Genomic DNA, 21,954 nt, shown 5'->3' with positions numbered 1-21,954 from the left:
TTCCTACACACCCTTGCATGGCAATGTAAGTAGTACTTAACAAGCTACATACATTAAAAGTAGAATCCCTTTGCTTTTTCCCTTTCAAATATATTTGCTGTCTGAGATAGCATTATCAATTTGTTTTCACAATGAAAAGTGTTAACAGTTTTAAAGCATTAAATAGCCAATACACATCATATTCTATTTCTACCCAGTCTTTTAGCTGGGTAGCTTACTATGGTTTAGAAATATCCCTAGGAGTCAAAAAAGTTTCATCACCCTTTGACAGACAGGGAAATGGAGCCACTAAATTCTGCTTCAAGATTTTCAAGGTGCTGATTCCAATGAAAACTAAATGATGCTGACTGCATCAAAAACTTAGACCACAACCTAGGCTTTTTTGAAACTCCCATCTGGTACAAAAAGCTGATCATCCAGTTCTCCAGGCATAATCACCTGCAAGCACAAAAGCAAACTAGCAAAATAAGGGGTCAAGTCTGAATATTTATATGATGATAAAATCCAAGGTAAGTTCACCTGGCATACAAATGCAGGTGCCAAAAAAAGAGTCAGTGCTCATACTGCTCACTAGTTTTCAGCAAAAATGTCATTATGATCTATTAATAGTGTTGAAGGCCTTATTTATATGATGAGCTGTGCATTTATTCCTTTGGGAAGAGAAACCAAAAATCTACAAACTCACAAAGGGCTAAAGCCATGCCCAAAGTCTAGATAAGGGGTAGGCAAAATACAGCCCATGGGCCGGATCCAGCCCACGAGGCCATTCTATCTGACCCATGAGGCCCCTAAAAACTTTAGAAAATTAATATTTATCTGCCCTTGGTTCCTGTCAAAAATGACAGACACCAAGGGCAGTAGGACCCAGGGGAAGCCCGGTGGGCTCCCACAACAGCAGGACCCACCCAGCCCTGCCACCCCCAGCCGGAAGCCCATCATCGCTGGAACCTCAGGTAAAGGGGAAGGGGGGGGGGGAAGGGGGAGGAGGGAAGGTGTGGGGAGGGGAGGACCCCAGGCAGGGAAGGAGCCCAGGAAAAAGCTGAGCATGGGTGGTGGGAAAGCAGCCCCTCGCCCACCCCGTGGCTGCCACCTCGCACTGCAGCCACTCGCAGCCCGCATGGGGCTGCCTGTGCCTGCTCTGGACAGCCCCGTGGGCTGCGAGTGGCTACAACAGGGAGCGCCAGCCACGGGGCAGGGGAGGGACTGCTTTTCCCCAACCCACATTAATTTCATAGACATTAGGGCTGGAAGGGACCTCGGAAGATCATTGAGTCCAGCCCCCTGCCCAAAGGGCAGGAAGTCAGCTGGGGTCATAGGATCCCAGCAAGATGAGCATCCAGTTTGCTCTTGAAGGTGTTCAATGTAGGCGCTTGAACCGCCTCCGGTGGCAGGCTGTTCTAGACCTTGGGGGCTCGGACAGTAAAGAAATTCTTCCTTATGTCCAGCCTGAAACGGTCTTGTAGTAGTTTATGACCATTCGACCTAGTCATCATCCCTAGGGGCGCTCTGGTGAACAAACGTTCCCCCAGATACTGGTGTTCACCCCTAATAAACTTGTAGGTGGCCATCAGATCACCCCTGAGCCTGCACTTTTCCAGGCTAAAGAGCCCCAGGGCTCTCAGCCTGTCATCGTAGGGTCTGCTTCCCTGACCTCTGATCATGCGCGTGGCTCTTCTCTGGACTCTCTCAAGCTTCTCCACATCCTTTTTGAATTGTGGAGCCCAAAACTGGACACAGTACTCCAGCTGCGGCCTCACTAAGGCCGAGTACAAGGGGAGAATGACGTCCCGGGATTTGCTTGAGAAGCATCTATGGATGCAAGCCAGTGTTTTGGTCGCTTTACTAGCCGCAGCATCGCACTGCAGGCTCATGTTCATCTTGTGGTCAATGATGACCCCCAAGTCTCTTTCTTGCATAGTGCTAGCCAACATAGCAGTGCCGAGCCTATAAGGATGCTGCGGGTTTTTCTTCCCAAGGTGGAGAACCTTGCATTTATCGGCGTTGAACACCATCAGATTCTCATCCACCCACTTGCTGAGCCTGTCCAGGTCAGCCTGGATCACCCGCCTGTCTTCTGGTGTGGATGCTTTTCCCCAAAGTTTGGTGTCATCGGCGAACTTGGCCAGTCCGCTTCTGACTCCAGTGTCCACATCATTAATGAAGATGTTGAACAGTATGGGTCCAAGGACAGAGCCTTGGGGGACCCCACTGGTCACAGGACACCACGATGAGTGACTTCCATCAATTACTACCCTCTGGGTCCAACCATGGAGCCAGTTTTCCAGCCAGTGGATTGTGGAGGACCCAAGGCAACAATTGGCCAGTTTCTCTAAGAGGTGACTATGGGAAACCAGGTCAAAGGCTTTTCTGAAGTCAAGATATATGACATCAAACTCTTCTCCCTTGTCCAGGTGATAGGTCACCTGGTCGTAGAAGGAAATGAGATTGGTCAAGCAAGACCTACCCACAACAAACCCGTGCTGGCTATCCCTTAAGAACATAAGCTTTTCCCCAGGATCATTCCCGGCAAGGAGGAAAGTGGCCCCTCCCCCGCCCTGTGGCCGGCACCCCGCGCTGCAACCGCTCGCAGCCCATGCGGGGCTGTCCAGAGCAGGCACATGCAGCCCCAGGCAGGCTGCAAGCGGCTGCAGCAGGGGGCGCCGGGCACAGAGTGGGCGATGGGCTGCTTTCCCCACCCTCCGCAACACCTTGTAACCCACTCCCACTGCCAGCCTGGGTCTCGCATCAGCTCCAACCTCACCTGTCAGGGCTGCGTGTGGCAATAGCAAATGTGGCCCCTCTGCTTGCCACACCGGGCAGTGTTTGCTACTGTCACCTCTGGGCTGCCCAGTGGGCGAGCTCCGGATGGGCAGCAGCAACCAACACTGCCCAGCACGGCAAGCAGGGGCGCCGCAGCTGTTGCTGCCGCCAATGGGCAAGTCCAGAGCCAGCTTGGAGCCCAGGCTGGCAGCAGGGCCGGGTTACAAACTGGTGCTGAGCATGGGGAAAAGTGGCTCCTCGCTCGCCCATGGCCAACACCCCGCATGGGGCTGCCTGTGCCTGCTCCAGATAGCCCCGCGTGGGCTGCGAGCACCTGCAGCAGGGACCACCAGCCATAGGGTGGGCAAGGGGACTCTTTTCCCCATGCTCAGCACCAGCTTCTTCCCTGCTGGGGAGCAGGGGGTTGGGCCTGTGTGCTGCCCCCCACCTGTACCGCAGGGCTGGAGGGCGCTGGGTGCGAGTGGGCGCGGGAGCACGGGGCCCACACCGGTGTCCCGGGGCCAGTGCCGGCAGTGCCCAGAGCAGGGTGGCAGAAGCACAGGGTCGCAGCCGGCAGGGGATCTATGAAGCCAGGCCAGCTCCCCCTGCCCCCTGCTGGTGCAGCCCAGCCTGGCTCCACAGACCCCTGCCAGCTTGTGCCCTGCTTTGGGCCCCACCGGTGCTAGCCCTGGGACATTAGTCCCAAGAGGGTGACCAGGGGGCAGGGCACCTGTCAGGGGGCAGGGCTACACATGCAGCCCTCAACAGCCTGCCAAAACTGGGTAAGTGGCCCTCTGCCCGAGATAATTGCCTGCCTCTGGTCTAGATCATCCCTAGTTCCTCAGGGAACAATTTATTATTCAAGCACAAAACAAAGCTATTCCCCTGACCAAAGTAAGCAGCAAAACTCAAAGGCATTGTACATGCATCACTCTCTCTCCCCCACCTCCAACACACAACTCCACGCATTAGGGCATGCCCACTTACTTCTTGTACCTTCCTCCCGCCCCCAACAACTTAATAACATTGGATAATCACTCCATTAGTCTCAGATTGGATGTAATCAATTAGTCACAGGCAAACCTGGGCCCAACTCCCCATTGGCTAGGGACAGACATTTAAAAACCCTGAGCTTGAATTGATGCAATCTTTGCAGGTTAATCTAACCTGCGTAGCCTGAACCAAGAAGCAAATGAACAGACATTGCCTTCTGCACTGAGGAAATGCAGGCACATGCCTGCAGTGGCTCAGGCCAGGAGCTGGGGGGACCTCTACAATGCACCCTCAGCTGCAGCGAAGCTGTGCCAGGGGCATGTGACCAGCCCCGGCAGTAGCCTGAAGTGAACTGGCTAGGGAGGGGGTTTAATTCCCCCCTCCGTGTTCTACGGACCTGAGCTGGGGTCCACTGGACGCTCTCCCCTCACTGCTGCAGCAGCAGACATGGGGGGCACAGCCAGACACTGGCCAGCATGCTCCCCCACCTTCCCTCAAGGCAGAGAGGGCAGGGAGGGGATTTATTCCCCCCCCTGCTCCTGGGGTTTGCCAGCCCTGGCCACTACTGCCAATCACTTCCTAAGTGGGGCGAGCACCAGAATAAGCCCCCTTCCACCAGATGCTGGAGGAAGGGGGGGAAAATAACTCCCCTCCCTAACCCCTCACTGAAGGGGGCCCTGCCAGCCAGCCTCTGGCCATGCCCCCATTCCTGTCGCTGGAACAGCAAGGGGGGAGCAGCCCCTATTATGGTTTTCCAGAGTGCAAGCCACTTCCTGGCAGGGGGGAAGGGAGAGGGGGAGGAGCGATCAGAGATGCCACAGAATACGTGGGGCAAGCAGCGGCACTGGGCTCAGAGGGGGACCATAGCCCACCCAAGCTCCCCCTAGTGCTACCACCACTCACCCCACACAGTCTGCAGCAGCTATGACCACTCCACCCACAGCGCAGCCCTCCTGCTCGAAAGGCTCGCACTCTGGGAAACCATGAGAGGGGCTGCTGCCTCATCACGGTCATTCCCCTATCGCCACTCCAGTAGCAGGGACAGGGGCGCAGCCAGAGGCCAGCCGGTATGGCCCCCTTAAGCAAGGAGAGGAGAGAGGGTTATTTCCCCCCTCCCTCCAGCATCTGGCAGAAAAGGCAGAGAGGAGGTTTGTTCTGCCACTTGCCCCTCATAGGGAGCGATCGGCGGCTGGGGCTGGCAGATCCCGGCAGGGGTCCCCCAGAAGCAGAGGGGGCAGAGGGGAGAATAAACCCCTCCCTGCCCCCTCTGCCTTGGGAGGCCATGCCAGCAGGCATCTGGCCATGCCCCTGCCACTCTGGCAACACAGGGGGAGCACCAGGCAGAACCTGATGCAGGTCCATGGAATAGGGAGGGGGGGGAATTAACCACCCCCCCAGCCAGTTCACTTCAGATGACTGCCAGAGCCACACCCCCGCCGCCGGAGCAGCAAGCAATGCCTGCCATGTCCATGCTGGGGGGATGGGGGAGGAAGGGAGGAAATAAGCCTCTTCCCTTCCTTCACCTTAGGGAGGCCAGAATCTGGTCACATCCCTGCCCCACCCCTCTCCTCTCCTCCCCACCTCCGCTAGGTAGCAGAGGGGCAGGGCCAGCCCTGCTCCGCTGCAGCAGACAGCCAATCCCAGGGCTGCAGAGCATGATGGGAGACTCTGATTTTAATTTAATCAGCAAGGGGTCTGGGACAGAAGTTTCATAAACCTGTTTGAGCTCAATCAGTTAAGTCTGATATTACATTCAAGCAGGTGTCTCTCAAACCAGTTTCAGCCATTTCTAAAAGTTTAGTGCACATAAACTAATTATGTTCTGTTACAGGTTTAAACCAGTTTCTGCTCACTTAAACCGATTTATGTGCAACTTCTATCCCTAGCCTTAAAGGGCCAATCGTTCTGTGATGTTCTTCTACAATCCAGTGTAACAATCATAAAAAAAAAAGTCTCCATTTAAACTCTTTAATTTACTTTGCATAAGTTAGGTGATACTCATCCACTCAAAAGCAAAACTAAATGTACGCTACTCAGCTAAAACATTCTCAAGCACACTACCTTTAATAATAGTTATTATAAAATGTCTCTCACTACTTGTATAAAGAAAAGACCCTGGAAAATGTACAACTTTATTATTCATTTGATACTTACATTGGTAGGTTTTAGGGAAAAAATATGAAAATGTCTAGAGAACATCAACAAGATGCCTTTTGAGGTTCCTCCGAGCCCAAAATAAAACCTCACTGGAAGAGTCTGAAGAGCTAATATATACTAATTAGATTCTTGCAAGAAGCAAGGATTTCTTAGGGTGATCTCTTTTATTGGACCAACAATGTAGTTAGGAGAAAGTTAGACAAGCTTTCAAATGCAAGACATTCTTCTTCATGTCTTGTCTTTCTCCCAACTACATTGCTGATCCAATAAGATATATCACCCCAAGGAATCATTGCCTCTCACATAATTTCCGGACCATCACGACTATAACGTCACTCACACTACTGTAACAATTAAGTTATTCAAGCTTCTAATGTAGACCTCAAAAACAACACATGGAGAAATTTGCTTGAAAATGGAAGGCAATTCCTTAAAGAACAAGGAGCCTTCCACTACCTCTAAACCAAGGGTGTCAAACGCAAGGCCTGTAAGCTGCACCCAGCCCAGTTGCTTGACCAACCTGATGCATCAGCCCAAGGCCTGGCACTGCATGGACTACACTCGATACCACACACCCTGCATGCAGCAGAGGGAGGTGGCCTCAGGCCCACAGTATATGCAAAATCCAACCAAACCAGCCCTATGCACTGGCTCTGGGACAAGTCCAGATCAGTCCATGCTGAACCACTGTGGTGGGCCAGTCTGGCAGTGCACTCTGTATCCCAGCCTCCTGTGCCATATGCAGCATGGGCAGCCAGTCCAGCCCTACGTACCACATGCAGCACATGCCAACCCTAGCCTGCATGGAGCTTGCACAGGCTGCACCTGGCATTGCACATGGCGCAGGCTACATGGGTAACCCTAGACCAACCTCCTATGCTGCCTGCAGTGCTTCAGGCAGTGCTCATGCTGGCACTGCCTCATGCTGGCCTTGCATGCCACATGCACAGCAACCCCTGGGGCCAGTGCATGCCATGTGTGGACTGGACCCAGCACTGCAGGCACTGAACAGGCGGTCAGTGCTCCGGCCTGCAGACCAGCCCAGAGACCTTCATCAGGCCTGCAGAGTCAGAAAGGTTTGTCACCCCTACTGTAAACAAACATTTAAGAGTCTCGAAAATGTATGAAGTGGCACAACGAAGACCTTTTAGAACCATTAAAAGCAAATTCTAATTCTCATTCCAAAGCATCTTCCTGATATTTCCAATACTCTCTTGGAAGGATGTCCAACTAACCTCGCCATATGCATCTTAGGAAATGGTGGATAAACAATATTTGCTTCATAAGCCAGATTCCCATTTCATCCCTTTGTATAGTCCCCCAATTTAAATATCTTAAGTCTCTTCTTTTTTTTTTTTTTTTTTAAAGCTTTTCAAGGTTGTTTTTAAGATGTACATCTCTGTGACCACATTCAATCCAAAAAAGAAAACTTTGGAAAAATATTTGAGGAAAGTTAAAATTACAGGACAACTGAAGGCAAAATTGTAAAATTGTAGCATCTATGCTTACCAGAATAATTTCTCTGGAAAAAAACAAGACTGTTTCTCAGTAAACATATGGGTGGCACACAAAAGTTATTAAATGCAAAGCTACTAACTCCAACCCTGAACTTCTGTGAATCTGTGTGAAGCGGTTCTCAGGTGGCCTGCCTTCTATACTTGCTCTGCAGGTTCCCTATGAGACAACAGGTATCCTATCACCTCTGGTACCAGGCCAGAGAAGTATGTTTAGCTACAGCTAATTGTGCCTCCCACACCCCCACTCCCAGCCCCAACATAAAATGGACAAAAGAACAATTTTAAGTTGAATGAGAGGTGGACATACAATGTACTTGTATACATTTTAGCTGCTATAATTTTATCCAAAATTATAATGAACCTCTTGTATTAAAAAATAAATCTTCAACATGCCTCTGAATAAAGAGAAACAGAGAAAAACAGCTGGGTGATTATCCATGTAGAGATGGAAGGCCTGCCTTAAATGCCATTGAGATACAGCCTTCCTAGAAAACATATTGGCCATACTGATCAATTTAAAGCACCAGAATAAGTGTTCTGTCTAACGCTGTAGATTCATGAGCAATGGGTGAGGACAATAAAATGGAAAAATTACTCTGGGGAGACCAGATTAACGTTATAGCTCACTAAGGTTGTAGTCAATTTTTTTCAGTTGTATGTTATGTAAATGAAAGTGTTATTATTACCATAGAAGCTACGTACATTTGAAAAGCTCAAGGCAGAATCGACGCAAGTTATGTGGTTTTCTGTAAACGGCATAGTTTAGATCAGTAGCAAACAGAACACACATTTGCCCTTTGGTGGGAAAGGGGGCTCGCGAGGTGGGAGGAGGTAGGACAAATCTTAGACTGGGTTCCACCATTTTTAAACCAGTCTGTGTGTACCAAACTTCTGTTCCATTATAGGTATAGACTATTTTTGTGTGCTGAACTTCTGCTGTGTTATGGATATAGACCGGTTTCCAATCACTTACGCTAGTAAAACGTGATGTACATGATCCAAAGGAAAGAAAATGGTCTGAACAGTTAACACTTTCCTATATGCAGTACATTAAAAACAGAACTGGAGGTTAAGAGAGACAAAGACATCTAATTACAGTCTTCATCCTCAGGACAAAATCATATCTACAGTAAGCAGGAGCAACTCCATTCATGCCTGCTTATACCCACACAGACCTGAATCTGACCTTTCCACCTCATCCAACTGATAAGAACAGTAAACAAAGCTAAAACTGAACATAGAACCTTGTACAATATACTTTTTAATTTGGGGATTAAATCCATGTTGTACTATGCTCCTACGAAAAGTCAAGACAAAGAATGGAATGACTAAGAAACCACGTATTCGTTGTGACCAAAGGGTTCAGTTAGGCCAAGGTGTGCATTGTAATCCATTTACATTACAGGGATAAAGGACCAAAGTATCTTTAGCAATAGTTAATAAGTTTAGTAAAGCATAGCAATTTAATTTGCTCCTGCTGTGAATTGAGATGACTGACAAGCAATGACTCAGCTAAGCTGCATATTACATGATCAGAATGCACAGCTATCCAATGTTAACAAATAAAGGAAAATTCCTGATAAAACCATTATCAAGACATAGCAGTGAGCTTTATCATTATGTGGAATTTTTAAAATCCTTCTTAATATTAACCTTTAGCATGCTAAACTTTCTTTTAGGTGGAACCATTGGTTTGCATGAAATATTAGGTGTTACTTGATGTAACAAAAGATCTTGCTCTTCTATGAACAGGACACCTTTTACCTAGGGGACTGGTTAGAAACACTCAAGTAGCACTTTTTGTCCTTTTCTTCACTATTTGCCTTACTCCAACTCATAAACAAAGTCATGCTTTCTCTTCATATAACAGGTTTTACCTGCATGTTCTAGCAGGAGTTACTATTCCATAAGAAAGAAAGAAAGAGATGTTCTTAAAATGTACCTTCCATAAGGAGAAGTTCAATAGGGTTATTAAAGAGAAGAGCAATTTTAGGAACTCTGGCACTATGACAGCCACAAACAAGGAAGTTTACTTAAAAGATGGAGCCATAAAATTAAGTTAACCCATATTTCCAAATGGTGAGAAAGCTAGATAGCAAAAGACACAGCTACATCTCAAGATTGGCAAGTTCTGTTCAAAAGCTGTTTGGAAAAGATTAATGTGTACTAAAAAAAAAAAAAAAAATCTGAAATGTAAATTTAGAATGCCACTGAAACATTAACTATTTAAAATGGCATGGAGTTTTATCCTATTACACATCTTGAGTGCTCGTATTCCTGTGGTTTCTTGAAACCGTTTTTTCTATTTTCCAATTAATAAGGTATTTGTTAAAGTCTTCTTCTGAGAAATTAGCTATATCTTTCAGTGTCCCAGCAGCATAAATCTTAGGATTTTGAACGATTTTAATTTTCAGCCTTGAGATTCTATAGTACCTTACAGTTTGACAGGGCATTTTTGCCACTATCTGGAATTTACCTGTTAATCCTAATAGATGTCCTTGCAACAGAAATGCAAGGGCATGAAAAAAAAAGTTTTATTTTCTTTCCTGACTTATATTTCTTTTTTCTTGTCTTATTGCACACACAAAAAAAATCTGGATGAAAACTTAAGGGGGGGGGGGGCTGTGTCATTGTTCCATTGCTCTACTTTCAATGTTGATGATTCCCTTACTCAATAAAGCAGCAAGTCTCAACCAGCATACCATAGCAACCTGGGGTCCCTTGAGATCTTTTCAAGGGTGCCATGGGGTTCCATGAAGTGTTAGCACTATTAAGTACACAAATACCATTCATAAGATCAGCCCAGAGATTTCAAATAGGAATCCATAGTGTTAAGAACATTCTGACCTGTTCTGTTCTGAGTTCTATGCAACAGAAAAATTGTTCTAATATTTTGCTGTAGTCAAAAAAAAATGAGCCAGCATTTTTCGAGGTGTGCCTTGAGATATTATGGGGCACCTCGAATCTAAAAAGGTTGAGAACCACTGCACTAGAGGAAGAACTGCCTGAGAAAAGGAGCTCTATTATTCTTATCTTTGCATTCTTTCAAAGAAATTCTGAAACACAAAGAAAAAGTGCACCAAATTTAAATAGGACAACTGTATTATTCTAACTCACGTAAAAAAAACTCTGTATATTGATTTATTATAAATAAATAAAACCACCAGCATGTACGAGAACCTCTACATGAATAAAGTCCAAAAGAACTGATCAACTTTAAGAAAAATGTAAATTCCAGTAATGATTTCTCAAATCTTAGGATTTCTGTTTGACACTGAATTAAGTTTCAGAACTACAGCAAAAATTTTGAGCCATAAGATTTGACAACTCTAATACCAGTATTTAAAGATGATGTTTAGAGATTATTATCTGGCAGATTAAATAAAAACTAGTAAAATTATTTCATGTCTCATTCCTAATTATTATTATATAATAATCATAGGCATATATCACGTCTTTGAATATCAGTTCCTGGAGCTGTGGGGTTATGTCATAATTGCAGCTCAATAAAGCAAACGCCTACTATGACAATGAGGTCATGCTTGCAAAGTAAAGCTAGAAAATATGAATAAATCACAAAGAATCAGCAGAAAACCTAAAGCTATAGCTTAGAGGACTCATACATTCCTCTGTGCATCACGATAAATGGGGTATTAACTCCAAGACCACTGCTTGGGCAACTTCATCTAACCTACTCAGTCAAGAAGATATCGATACACAGAAGAGTCCCTGCTGACACCTAGCTGAACTCAGACGGGGGGACAGGGTGGGGGGAATCTCATCTCTATCCACAGGTGACTTGTGCCTCCCAAGTCAGGGGGACACCAGATCCTCAACAGGGGGGTCCCCCAGTGGCCAATCGCCAAGCCAGCAGCAAAACCAACAGTGCATTTCCAGTGGCACTTCCGGTTTCGCAGCTAGTGCTTCCAAGGGGTACACGGCCGATCTCAGGGGGTGCACGTACACCCACATGCGCCCCCTACACATCACCAATGTCTCTATCCTACGACAGGGGATGGAAACGTGCCCAATGCAATTGATGTCTGCCTGAGTGACCCTTTTCCTGCCATCAGCTGGAATATGAGATGGGTCTTGGTACAAGAGACATCATGCGATGGTATGTATATCACTCCATATTGCCTTATGCTGGACCTGTTTTTAATCCTCAATACCAGGAAAGTTTAAAAGAGTATAAACTAGGTGCTGCACAAAGTGGCATTTATACCTCAAAAATGGATTTCCTTCTTCTCAGTCATTATGAAACACAATGTTAGGTGATAACATGCTAGTAGAAGTACTTTCAGATTTGCCAAAACTGCAAAGCTTTGATCCACTCTTTGCAAAAGTATCAGTTCCTGCCCAAATTCCAACAAAGGTCATTATATTCTTTCTAAGCTCCCTGGGAACATTCCATTAAATTTAATATTCTTCACTTCCTGTCAAATTCCTGAATAGTTCTTTTACTCCTTACTTTCCCAGAAGTGTTGTAAGAAGTACAACTAGACAGTGTTTCAAAATGCAAAAATATTATTAGATAAAAGGTTTTATAGAAGTGGGAAATGAACCAGCAGTCTGCTTTTTATGGAAAATGATATTATTATATATTTACAGTAGTATATGTATAAAATTGTATGTCCACTGAGCAGTCATCTCAGGATGAATTGTGCAACTGTTAAAAATATAACAAAGTGAACATCGGAACCTAAACAAAGAACTGCATAGCAAAACCAACATCAGCCACCTAATTTATGCATCTGAATAAATGGACCAGGAGTTAAACTTTGATATCATTTATACTGCAATTTACATGTGATCCCTGTGTGGATTCTGTTGTGTAGGGATGAAGAATCTCCATGTGTATCTAATTAGAGTTTGCCATTAATAGTGCTTCTGTATGGCAGGCAGGTGTTCCATGTATTAGAACTGACCAAGTGCTCCTAATCTCACAGATAGTCCAAGAGACTCAATGACCGGGGGGGGGGGGGGGGGGGGGGGGGGGAAGGATCCATACCAAAACCTCAGATCCCCATGCAGAAGCTCCTCCTCACAAAAGCCATTTTACAATGCATACTACATCATATTCACCCCATTCTGTTGAGGATTCTCAGGCAAATAAAAGTGAAGGAAGAAGCTTCAACAGTTTTTCCTTTCCCTTCTCCTCAGTATTTAGTTGTTTCTCTAGAGCAGCATCCTGCCCTTCTCCCAGGATACTTGAAAAAAGTTTCTCTCAAAGATCTCAGTCTCTCTGACTTTCAGGGGCCAAAAAGTGAAAAAACCACTGTTACATTTTGTTACTATTTCTATTGGCCCCCCTGCTGCATTTTAAGAGTAGCAAAGGTAACTATATTTTCACGTATCTAGTTTTTAGGAAAAATAGCAGCTCAGAAGTAATTCGAGAGAGATGCTCTATTTTTAGATTTTTTTTTCCGCTAACTTCTTATATAGGAGTTAATTTGCATAACAGAACCAACATCAGCCACCTAATTTATGCATCCAAATAAAAGGACCATTAGTTAAACTTTGATATCATTTATACTGCAATTTATAAAACAGGGGAAAAAGATAAGCTACAATCACATAAGTGCCTAAGAAAATAAAAGAGCAAAGAGAAAGAAGGTTTTTGTAATGTTAATATTTGCTGTTTCCTGGTAAAGCTAAGAGGATATTTTGCTACCATGCTAAATGCTACAATTGACTCTTTCAAAATCCTGTGTAGGCACCACAGTCACAAGTTAGGAAGTCTAGATATTGCAGCAGTGTTGCCAGCCCTCAGGATTCTACTGCAAGTCTTGCAATATTTGGAACTTATCTTTAAATTCCAGCTCCTGTATTTAGATGCTTACATAAGAATTTCAGCTTTCATTTAAAAATAATAATTAGTTGCTAACCCTCACAAAGCAGGGAAAAGCTTGACAACACGAGGTCTAAAGGTTAAAAAGCAAGCAGGCAAATTAAAAATCCCAATTTCATTCTTTTAAAATCTTATTATTTTTTACAACTTATGGTCAGGCAAAACTCTGAATGGATAAAAGCTGAGGAAAATTTGAGAATACTCCAAGTGATCTGAGATGACAACCTTAAAATTATAGCAATTATTGTGCTTATACAAACATACCAAGTTCTAAGAACTGTATTCTTTCTTATCTGTAAAAAATGTTTTGCTTATTTCGCATACAATATTCTTCTGTGTTAAATACTTCAAGAAAATAATATTTCTTGCCTTTTTTTTTTAGGTGATGCTTCCTGCTGCAAAGTATGATCCCAAAAGGGTGCATAATTAAATCATCCAACTTGATAACACATTATTTCTCTGTAGCTTTGAATATGACAAAAATGTCAAGGCCTGGAAGCTTCCAAAACTAAGTAGCATAAACAAACAAAAGCAGCTGAATACAATACAATGCATGCAGTAACATAAGATAATTAAGAAAATATATCACTGAACACTTCAGAAAACAAGCCACAGACCAATGTGTATGCAGATGACTGATATCCGCCCCCCCATACCAAATCAAATTTATCTGGGACAAAGAACACAGCATTTTACTATTGGCATTAAGCCTCAGAGGAGTACATTACAATATTTACAGAACATTATAAGACCATTAATTAGTTGTGAACACCACTGTCAGATAGGCTTGCATTATCACTATTTTACAAATGCAGAAACAGCTTTCTGAATACTGGTACCTTCAAGAATCTGTGCCCTAGCCATTCACTGCATTTCTTATTAGGTGTCTACATCACATTGATTTCAAAGTAAGTTATGCTCCTAAATACCTTGAGTCAGTTCCCCAGGTCCAAGGGGCAATCTGTTAGAGATGATTGCCAGAGATTAACAACAACCTCATTTGCAGCCACAAGCTTACTCCATCAGGCCTTGCTGAACTTAAATCATCACTGTAAGCACAGGCAGAACCAGTTATTGAAGCTTGATTCTCCAAACCAGAGTGAGTGCTCAACCCCAGGCTGGGGAGCCAGGTCATCCAGCCCACAGGGCTCCCTACAGGTCCAGAAGTTTGGTGACGAGAGCAGTGACAATTAACAAACCACTGCCCCTCCATCAAATTTCCAAGATCCACATGGCTAGATCAGGCCTTTGCCATTGCCCACCCAGATTGGGCCCACAGACCAGATCCAGAGTATGGATAGACCGGGCACTGCTCATCCAGCCCACCAGGTGAAAATGTTGGGCACTACTGCTCAAAACCAATGCTAAAATATCCTCCAAAAGTCAGAATTTTAATTTCCTACAGTGTGCATGTTCTCAGGAGCCATTTGCATAGTGAGAACTTTACCTCCAATAACAAATAGTATTTTTATAGCAGAAGTTGTCCTTTTGTAGAAGAACACAGACACATGACAGACAAAGTTTCAAATGATTAGTGCCATTGGAGGTAAAGAAAAAAAAAATGTTCATGTTCATTGCACCAAAACTGTAATTACAATAAAGCAACATCCTCATGAAAGTAAAATGTTACCACAGCAATTTTATGTATATTTCAGTAGTACCCTGAGACCACAGCCAGGGATTGAGGCTTTATTGTACCGCGAGTTATACTCACATATAATGAACAGACAGAACCACAGAGTTTATAAAACAAATACAAGATAACGGACAACTAGTGCAGAAAAATAAACAGATCAGGAGAGTGGGGGGTGACAAACACACTAGATCTTCAGAAAAATGTTTTTACAAATTGTGACATCATGAAGGGAAGAATATGTTGTTAAATTTATGAGAACAAAGTGAATGGAACATCATCACAGACATAGTACAGAAGAAACTCAATGACAGAAAATAAAGCAAGTTATGCATCAGAAACCCTCCGATAACTAAAAGGAAAGTATTACTCTTCCCAAGAAGAGTGACAATATAGTTAAATGTAAATTAGTGATTTGATACCAAAGGACTTTGGAGAAAGGACTCTGAAAATCAAAACTGCTCCTCTGAAACACAAAAATAATCACACAGAAGATTATAAAGACTGTAAAATGTAAGAAGGATTGCAATGAGAATATTCACTTGCCACTCTCATTCTTAAAAATACTTATTAAAGTATTCATATCGCTGTAGCACAATACTCCTCAGCCAGAAGCTGTACAAACACATTACCACTAAGGGGTATACCTTTTAGTACTAGTCTTCAGTTGCAGAATCAAGGTCAAAGAAAAATCAGTGACACTATGAATGATAGGGCAGGAAGAATGCAATCATACCATCAGATTTTGGTATACCCCTATTTATCAGATAGATAATGAATCAACCATCTCCACCAAGCATTCACAGTCATCATTAAACTGACTAATTTCTCATACATATCAGTGCCACTGAAGTAGATCTGAAGGTGAGAGTTTTATGATGAGGAAAAGGGCCTTTTAGAGAGTATGTTTTATGCACTAGGGACAGCGTGGAATAAACCACAGACATCTGTGCAAAAAGCTGACAAATGGGAGAAGAAAGCTTACAGCACTGGCAGAGAGGAGTAAGTGGGGGGAAGAATGTGACATAATAGATAAAAAAAATGCAGACAGAATACTGCTCCTAGTATAGACTGATCCCACTTCAGCTCTGGGGTTGATGGATTATAATCAGACAAAGAGGGGCAGTTTTTCCTACAGTACTGAATGGCAAAAGCTTTCACTGGAGTAATGCATACCCCTGAGAGTTTCATTGCAGAAAGTGATTCATCCTCTCACAAAAGCTTATCAAGTAGAAATGAAAGTAACTTTCAGGACTATGCCCAGGCAGATACACAAACTTCATTACAAGGACAAGAATGTGTACTCAGAACAGCTATTCAGGTAGTAAGAAAGAAGATGAAAGAGTCAAGGAGAGTGCAAGCTTAGGCTGAGAAGCAATTACTGGCAGTAAGATGAGAGATGCTCAGGGGAACCTCTTTCTTACCCTTTAACCAGGCAATGCTCCAGTACTGACATACTGTTGGAAACATGATCTTTAATCAGGAAAGAAACAAAGAAATTTGCCACAATGCAGTAAAGAAGGGAAAAGACTCTGCCAACTGATATAAGATAAGGAACTAAAACCCTAAATACGACTCTGGCTCCAATCCTGGTTCTACTGGGCTTCAACTAAAGTCAAAAGGACTACTCCTGTATGCAGGAACCATTTGCATTAGTACATGTTTCAAGATCAGACCTTTAATAATCAAAAGATTGACGCTTTAACAGATAAAAAAATTATTATTTGAAGTAGAGCAGGTGGACAAAAGTGTTCTTCTAAAAATGCTGCCAACACAAAAAAAACCATTTTAAAAATCAAGACCAAGCACAGACTCATGAGAGTACTAAAAATAGGACAATAGACCAATTGGAAAAAAGGTTGCAGCTGGCTCTCCAATTACTGAGTATTGTATAAAAATGTATATTCAACTCAAAATCCTACAGGACAGCTTCTCCTTCCAAAAATGAAAGAAATTACATCTGCAGCAAAGTCAAAAGAGATCCTAGGTTTTAAAATATAAGACATGTAACAGTGAATAGTCATCTATGGACCTAGAAAAAAAGGGAGTGCAATGAGAAATAAGAAAATGTTTAAGCATTAAAATCACTATTACAGAGTCATGTCTTTGGACTGCAAAACTGATCTCTACAAGAGTTTTTTTCTTTATGGGGTCGGGACAGATGCAATCAATTCAGCTCAGCTTCCCCCTCAGTGTACTCAATGCTCATGCTCTACAGCGAACGTGAAGACAGTGAAGGATTGCTCTCATTAAGACCAGCATCCAGTGACCCTGATAAAACCAATGGCAGAAGGAAAAAAAAATGAAGTGTAACTCAGTAGTGGTGAGGGCCATTTTAGGAAAGGTGCACTGGTTGGTCTGTAGGGGCATCCCTATCCAGTGTCAACTGGTGTAAGCTTAACAAAAAACACTGAGCAAGGATACAGATTTTTTCTCTGTTCTTAAGGTACCGACAAGAAAAATAAAACCATTTGACCAACAAAACAAAAAAAGAAAAAAAGGCTGCCAAGCGAGGAGGATGAAGCCTAACAAAGATGGGATGCATGCGAGGAGGGCAGCCAGATTTCACGAGGCCAGTTAGGAAATACCTGAGCAGGTAAACAGCCCTCTCGATATCATTGAGTTCTTCGTCCACCGTCAGCCTCTCTATTTCTTCTGGGGTCTGCCAGGGGGAAACACAAGGCACAAGCTGACACGGCCTGGCTGCTACTGTCCTGCCTTCGGCTTCTTAGACCCCCCGCCCCCGCCTCCGCCTCGTCCACCCCAACCTCCCCACAGCCAGCTGCCGGCATTTCATAAGGGGCGAGACTGGACAGAGGAGCCGGAGCCGGGGCCGGTCCCCAAGGGCCCGTAACCCCGCGCTCTGCTCTACCCTGCCCCGCCCCGCCCCCAGCCCGCTCCCTGCAGCGGCCGCCTCCCCCCGGCGCGGCGCTACCTTGAGGCTCCTGCGCACGGGCCGCTCGATGATGGTCAGCTCCTGCAGGTCCTCGATGTAGCCGAACAAGTTGCCGTGGGCCGGCTCCATGGCGGCGGCCGGGACGGGGAGCAGGAACGGGAGGAGGAGAAGGAGGATCGGCCACAGGGAGCCGGCCCCACGCCGCGCCGAGCCGAGCCGCCCTCACATGGCGCGGGGAGCTGGGGCGTGCGCCGCCCCCGGCCGACGCGGCGCTGGGGAGGCGGGGGCTGAGCGAGCGGCGGCGCAAGGCGGCCCCGGCCCCGCACGGAAACTTTCTGGGCCGCCTCAGTGCGGGCGGCGCCTGCGGGGAGCGGGGGGCGCCAGCATCCCCTGCCCTAGCGCGGGGCCAGGGGCCATGTGTGGGCGCTGCCTCCACTCCCAGCCGCCGCCGCCGCTCCACGCCCCACAGCAGCGGCGCCGCCGGTCGTCAGGGCAACGCGGCGCTACAGCAGCCGCCGCAGGGCAAAAGACCTCCCCTCGCGCCGCAATTCCCGAACGCGCGGGCGGCTCGGCTCGGCTCCGCACCGCGCGGGGGCGGGGGCAGGGGGCTACACGCCCGGCCCAGGCAGCGTCGCCTCTGCTCTGCCCGTCTCCCGCGGGCACGCGCAGGCCGCGCTTCTCCCGCGCGCTGCGGTGCCGCCCCCTCAGGCGCGCGCGGGCGTGCGGCGCGCGCTCCCGGCCTGCATCGGCTCTGCGGGAGGCAGGAAGCGCCGGGCCGCCCCGCGCGCGCGTGTCTCACACACCCACACACACGCACACAGTGGGACTCTACACGTCTCACGGTTTCCACACACGGACACACACACAGTGTAGGACTCCTCATCTCACATGGGGCCCGCACTCATTCACTCACTCACACTCTCTCTCACACACACACACACACACACACACACACACGTTGGGACTCCAACTCGCTTTCATTCTCACACACATTGGGACTCTTCACATCTCGTGGTTTCCACACAGGCAGTGTTGGGACTTGCACACGCACTCTCACATACACACACACCCACACGTTGGGACTCTTCACGTCTCTCAGTTTTCACACACACAGTGTTGGGACTCCAGCACTCACGCTGTCTTTGTCTCTCTCTCACATGCACCCTCACGTGTTGGGACCCTTCACCTCACACGGTGTTCACACACAGTCACACTCCAACTGTCTTACACACACACACACACTGGGACTCTTCATGTCTCAGTTTTCTCTCACATACACGCACAGTGTTGGAAGTCTTCATGTTTCACAGTTTACACACACACACACACACACACACGTGTTGGGACTCACTCCACATCTCACACAGGGTTTCAGTGTCTCCCACACACACACATTCACATGACTTTCTCCTCCTCATTTCCCACCCCTCTAGCACAGATGTAGTGTAAGAGGACCCCACGCCATCACATGGCCATTCATCCTCAACAGCAGAACTGACTACCCCCTTGCAGAGTTTTTTACCCCTCATGATGTTGCCTGGGAGTGTCAGCACCCAAAGTTGAAAACCAACTGCCTGGCTCTGGCAGCAGCACTTCCAGGTAGTCGGTGCTGAAGGAGCGCATTGACTTCATGGCTCACGATTGACCGGATCCCTTGTAAACTTCGCTCCAGGGGTGTTATGGGCCGCTGTTCTTTATAATGATCTTGATGTTTGGCCAGTCAACCTAGCCTTTGTTCTGCCTGCTGCTGTCTGTTCACTGCTTCTAAGCTCCTATTTTGCAGACCTGCAGATTGATTTCAACTCGTCTCAATGAAGTTATATGTGGTTTTGCTTCAATTTTAAACTGAATAATAAAGCCCTAGGCCCTTAGCATATTAGTAAAGCTTCTAGACTATTTTTAATTGGGAAAAAATGTCTTGCTATGTGTGATGATTCACATCACCACCTGTACCCCGGTTTGTGAACTTCTAGATCCATGGCGGCAGGGCTCTCCCCTAAACTCCACCAAGCGCGCCCTCTCCTCAAAAACCCCCAATATCTGGTCTATTTCAAGACAACTATATGAGTAAACTCATTATTTCACAACATTTCTAACAGGTTTTAATAGAGACTGGAAAACATCTCTGTTAATAATGCCTCACCATTATTTTTTCTCTATGTACTTTCTTTTCCTTTGCTTAGTAGAAGTTGCTTGTACTTAATTATTCAATATTTACTATGGATGTTTGGTTTGATTTCTGTACTCTCAAATTACAATGGAATTCACCATTTAGCCTAACAGATTCAGAGTATATTTGGGCCGGGGGGGAAAGTATTTGCTATTAATTTGAAATAATTACATCCCATTTTTACATGGACTAATGGTGAATGGACGAATTAGCAGACAAAAAAGCAATTACAGAAAAGTCATGTAAATACTTATAAAACGCTACTATCCTGACTATAAGATGGCCCCTTAATAATTAGATTCTACATATGGAAAACAGAAATTTGTTATAATTTTCCAGGTATAGAATCTAATTATTGGGGGGTTGCTTTGAATTTCTCCCTCTCCCAGTACTACATCAGAGAAAATAAATCTGGGGAGTTAAAGGGCACCTTTTCCCTCTGCACCATCAGCTTCTCCCGACAGCTCCTCCCCCCTCTTACAGTCAGACCCTTCTCTTCCTGAACACATGGAAGTGAAGAACAAATGTGAAAGGCTCATGATTTATTGTATGACTCACTGAGCAGTCAACAGCATTTCAAGCAATGGTGGCCCCACAGCTCAGCACTGGTCAGTCTGTGCATGTACTCCAGACATCATCCCTTGCCCCTCCCCCCCCCCAAAGGATTAATGTGCTAATTAACCCCCGCCCTCCCCACTCATGATGGGAACCAGGTGTTCTTGTCACAAATCCTGAGATCCTCCAAGATGTATATGCAGATGAGGCACTAGACAACCTGGTCCAGCTTCACATCAAGGAGTGGGAAGGCAGGGCACAATAATTTTATGCAAGAGGCTGAGAAAGAAGGGGATGTCATACTGAATGAAATAGTTTGAATGTTTGTAATGGTTGCCCATTAGCCAGTTTCGGGAAGAAGATAAGATTTATCTCCTTATCTAGGTCATTGTTTTGGACTACGTGTGGAAGATCCAGACTTTGCTTAAAGTTTTAACTCTTGAATTTTATCTTTATAAGTCTTTTACAAAGAGAACCTAAAATTGACCCTTAAGCAAATATCCTGAGTTCCGAGAGCCTTTTGACCAGATTGGAAAGAAAAGGTCACTTGCAGTGGTATGGAAGTTCCCCAAAGTAATTAAAATGATCAACAAAAGAAACTAATTACTAAGCAAAAGAATCTGTTGAGTAAGATCTGAGCCCAAATTTGGGGGTAATGACAGGTTTGAGTAGGAGGAGCCCAAGACGGTAACTCACTCAATAAAAACTGTAACTTACTCTCCCAAATTGGAGGTGACTATACTTGTAGAACAACAAAGGAAGAATTGCAAGTGTAGGCCGGATCAGACTGATCACCTGAACCACCCTCTCCGTGAACACGAATCTCTTAGTTCACGCTGAAGCTGCAGAGCGCCCGAAAGGGACTGAAGGAAGGGGACTTAGTCCTATCAGTATTGAGGCCAGCCCATTGAATCGTATTGCTGAGGTGAGCCCATTGAACCGTACTACTGAGGAATTAAACCATATTTAGGTGTTTGTCTTCTCGGAATTCTAGGATTGTAAGTATATTATGAAAAATAATAGTATTGATTCAAATTTAACTTTTAGTTGTAATTGTAGTTGTTTTTGTAATACTAATTCTTATAGCATTGTTTGGGAAGGAAGTGCATTTGGAGCATTGTTTCTGATATATGTAATTATTGTGTTCCTAATGTTTGTGGTATTTCTAAGCTAAGCAGTGTTATATACGTAGCAAAGAATTTTAAAATAAAATTGTGTTGTATGAATTAAGTGTGTAATCATTGTGAAATCGTGCAATCAACTAACTACTCCCCCAGACAGTGCATCAAAACGAATCAGTAAGTTGTGTGGGATTTTCTCTATTCCATAACCCACTAGAGACAGGGGACACAGGGATTCTTGGTTAAATATTTGGGCCCCTGTATGGTGATGTCTGCCAGACATTTACAGCTGGCAAACAAA

General features: G+C 45.3%; 1 protein-coding gene across 4 annotated transcripts in view; it reads right to left on the bottom strand.

The window, feature by feature from the left end:
• The window catches only part of PPP4R4 (protein phosphatase 4 regulatory subunit 4), a 143,978-nt gene extending 125,548 nt beyond the window's left edge, over positions 1-18,430 (bottom strand). Inside the window, exons 1-2 of one of the 4 annotated variants that reach the window (XM_019481639.2) lie at positions 17,847-18,430; positions 17,500-17,573 (exon numbers count right to left, since the gene is read on the bottom strand). In XM_019481639.2, coding sequence (XP_019337184.1) covers positions 17,500-17,573; positions 17,847-17,936 — 164 coding nt within the window. In that variant the 5' untranslated portion in view covers positions 17,937-18,430. The remainder of the gene's footprint in view (positions 1-17,499; positions 17,574-17,846) is intronic. The other 3 variants (XM_019481638.2, XM_059723189.1, XM_019481641.2) reach the window with 3 other exon arrangements.
• Positions 18,431-21,954: the final 3,524 nt, after the last annotated feature.

The sequence above is a fragment of the Alligator mississippiensis genome, chromosome 2 (genome assembly GCF_030867095.1).
Source record: "Alligator mississippiensis isolate rAllMis1 chromosome 2, rAllMis1, whole genome shotgun sequence".
Classification (NCBI taxonomy): Eukaryota; Metazoa; Chordata; order Crocodylia; family Alligatoridae; genus Alligator; species Alligator mississippiensis.
The sequence above is the reverse complement of the archived record's forward strand: the minus strand, read 5'-3'. Positions and strand labels throughout refer to the sequence as shown.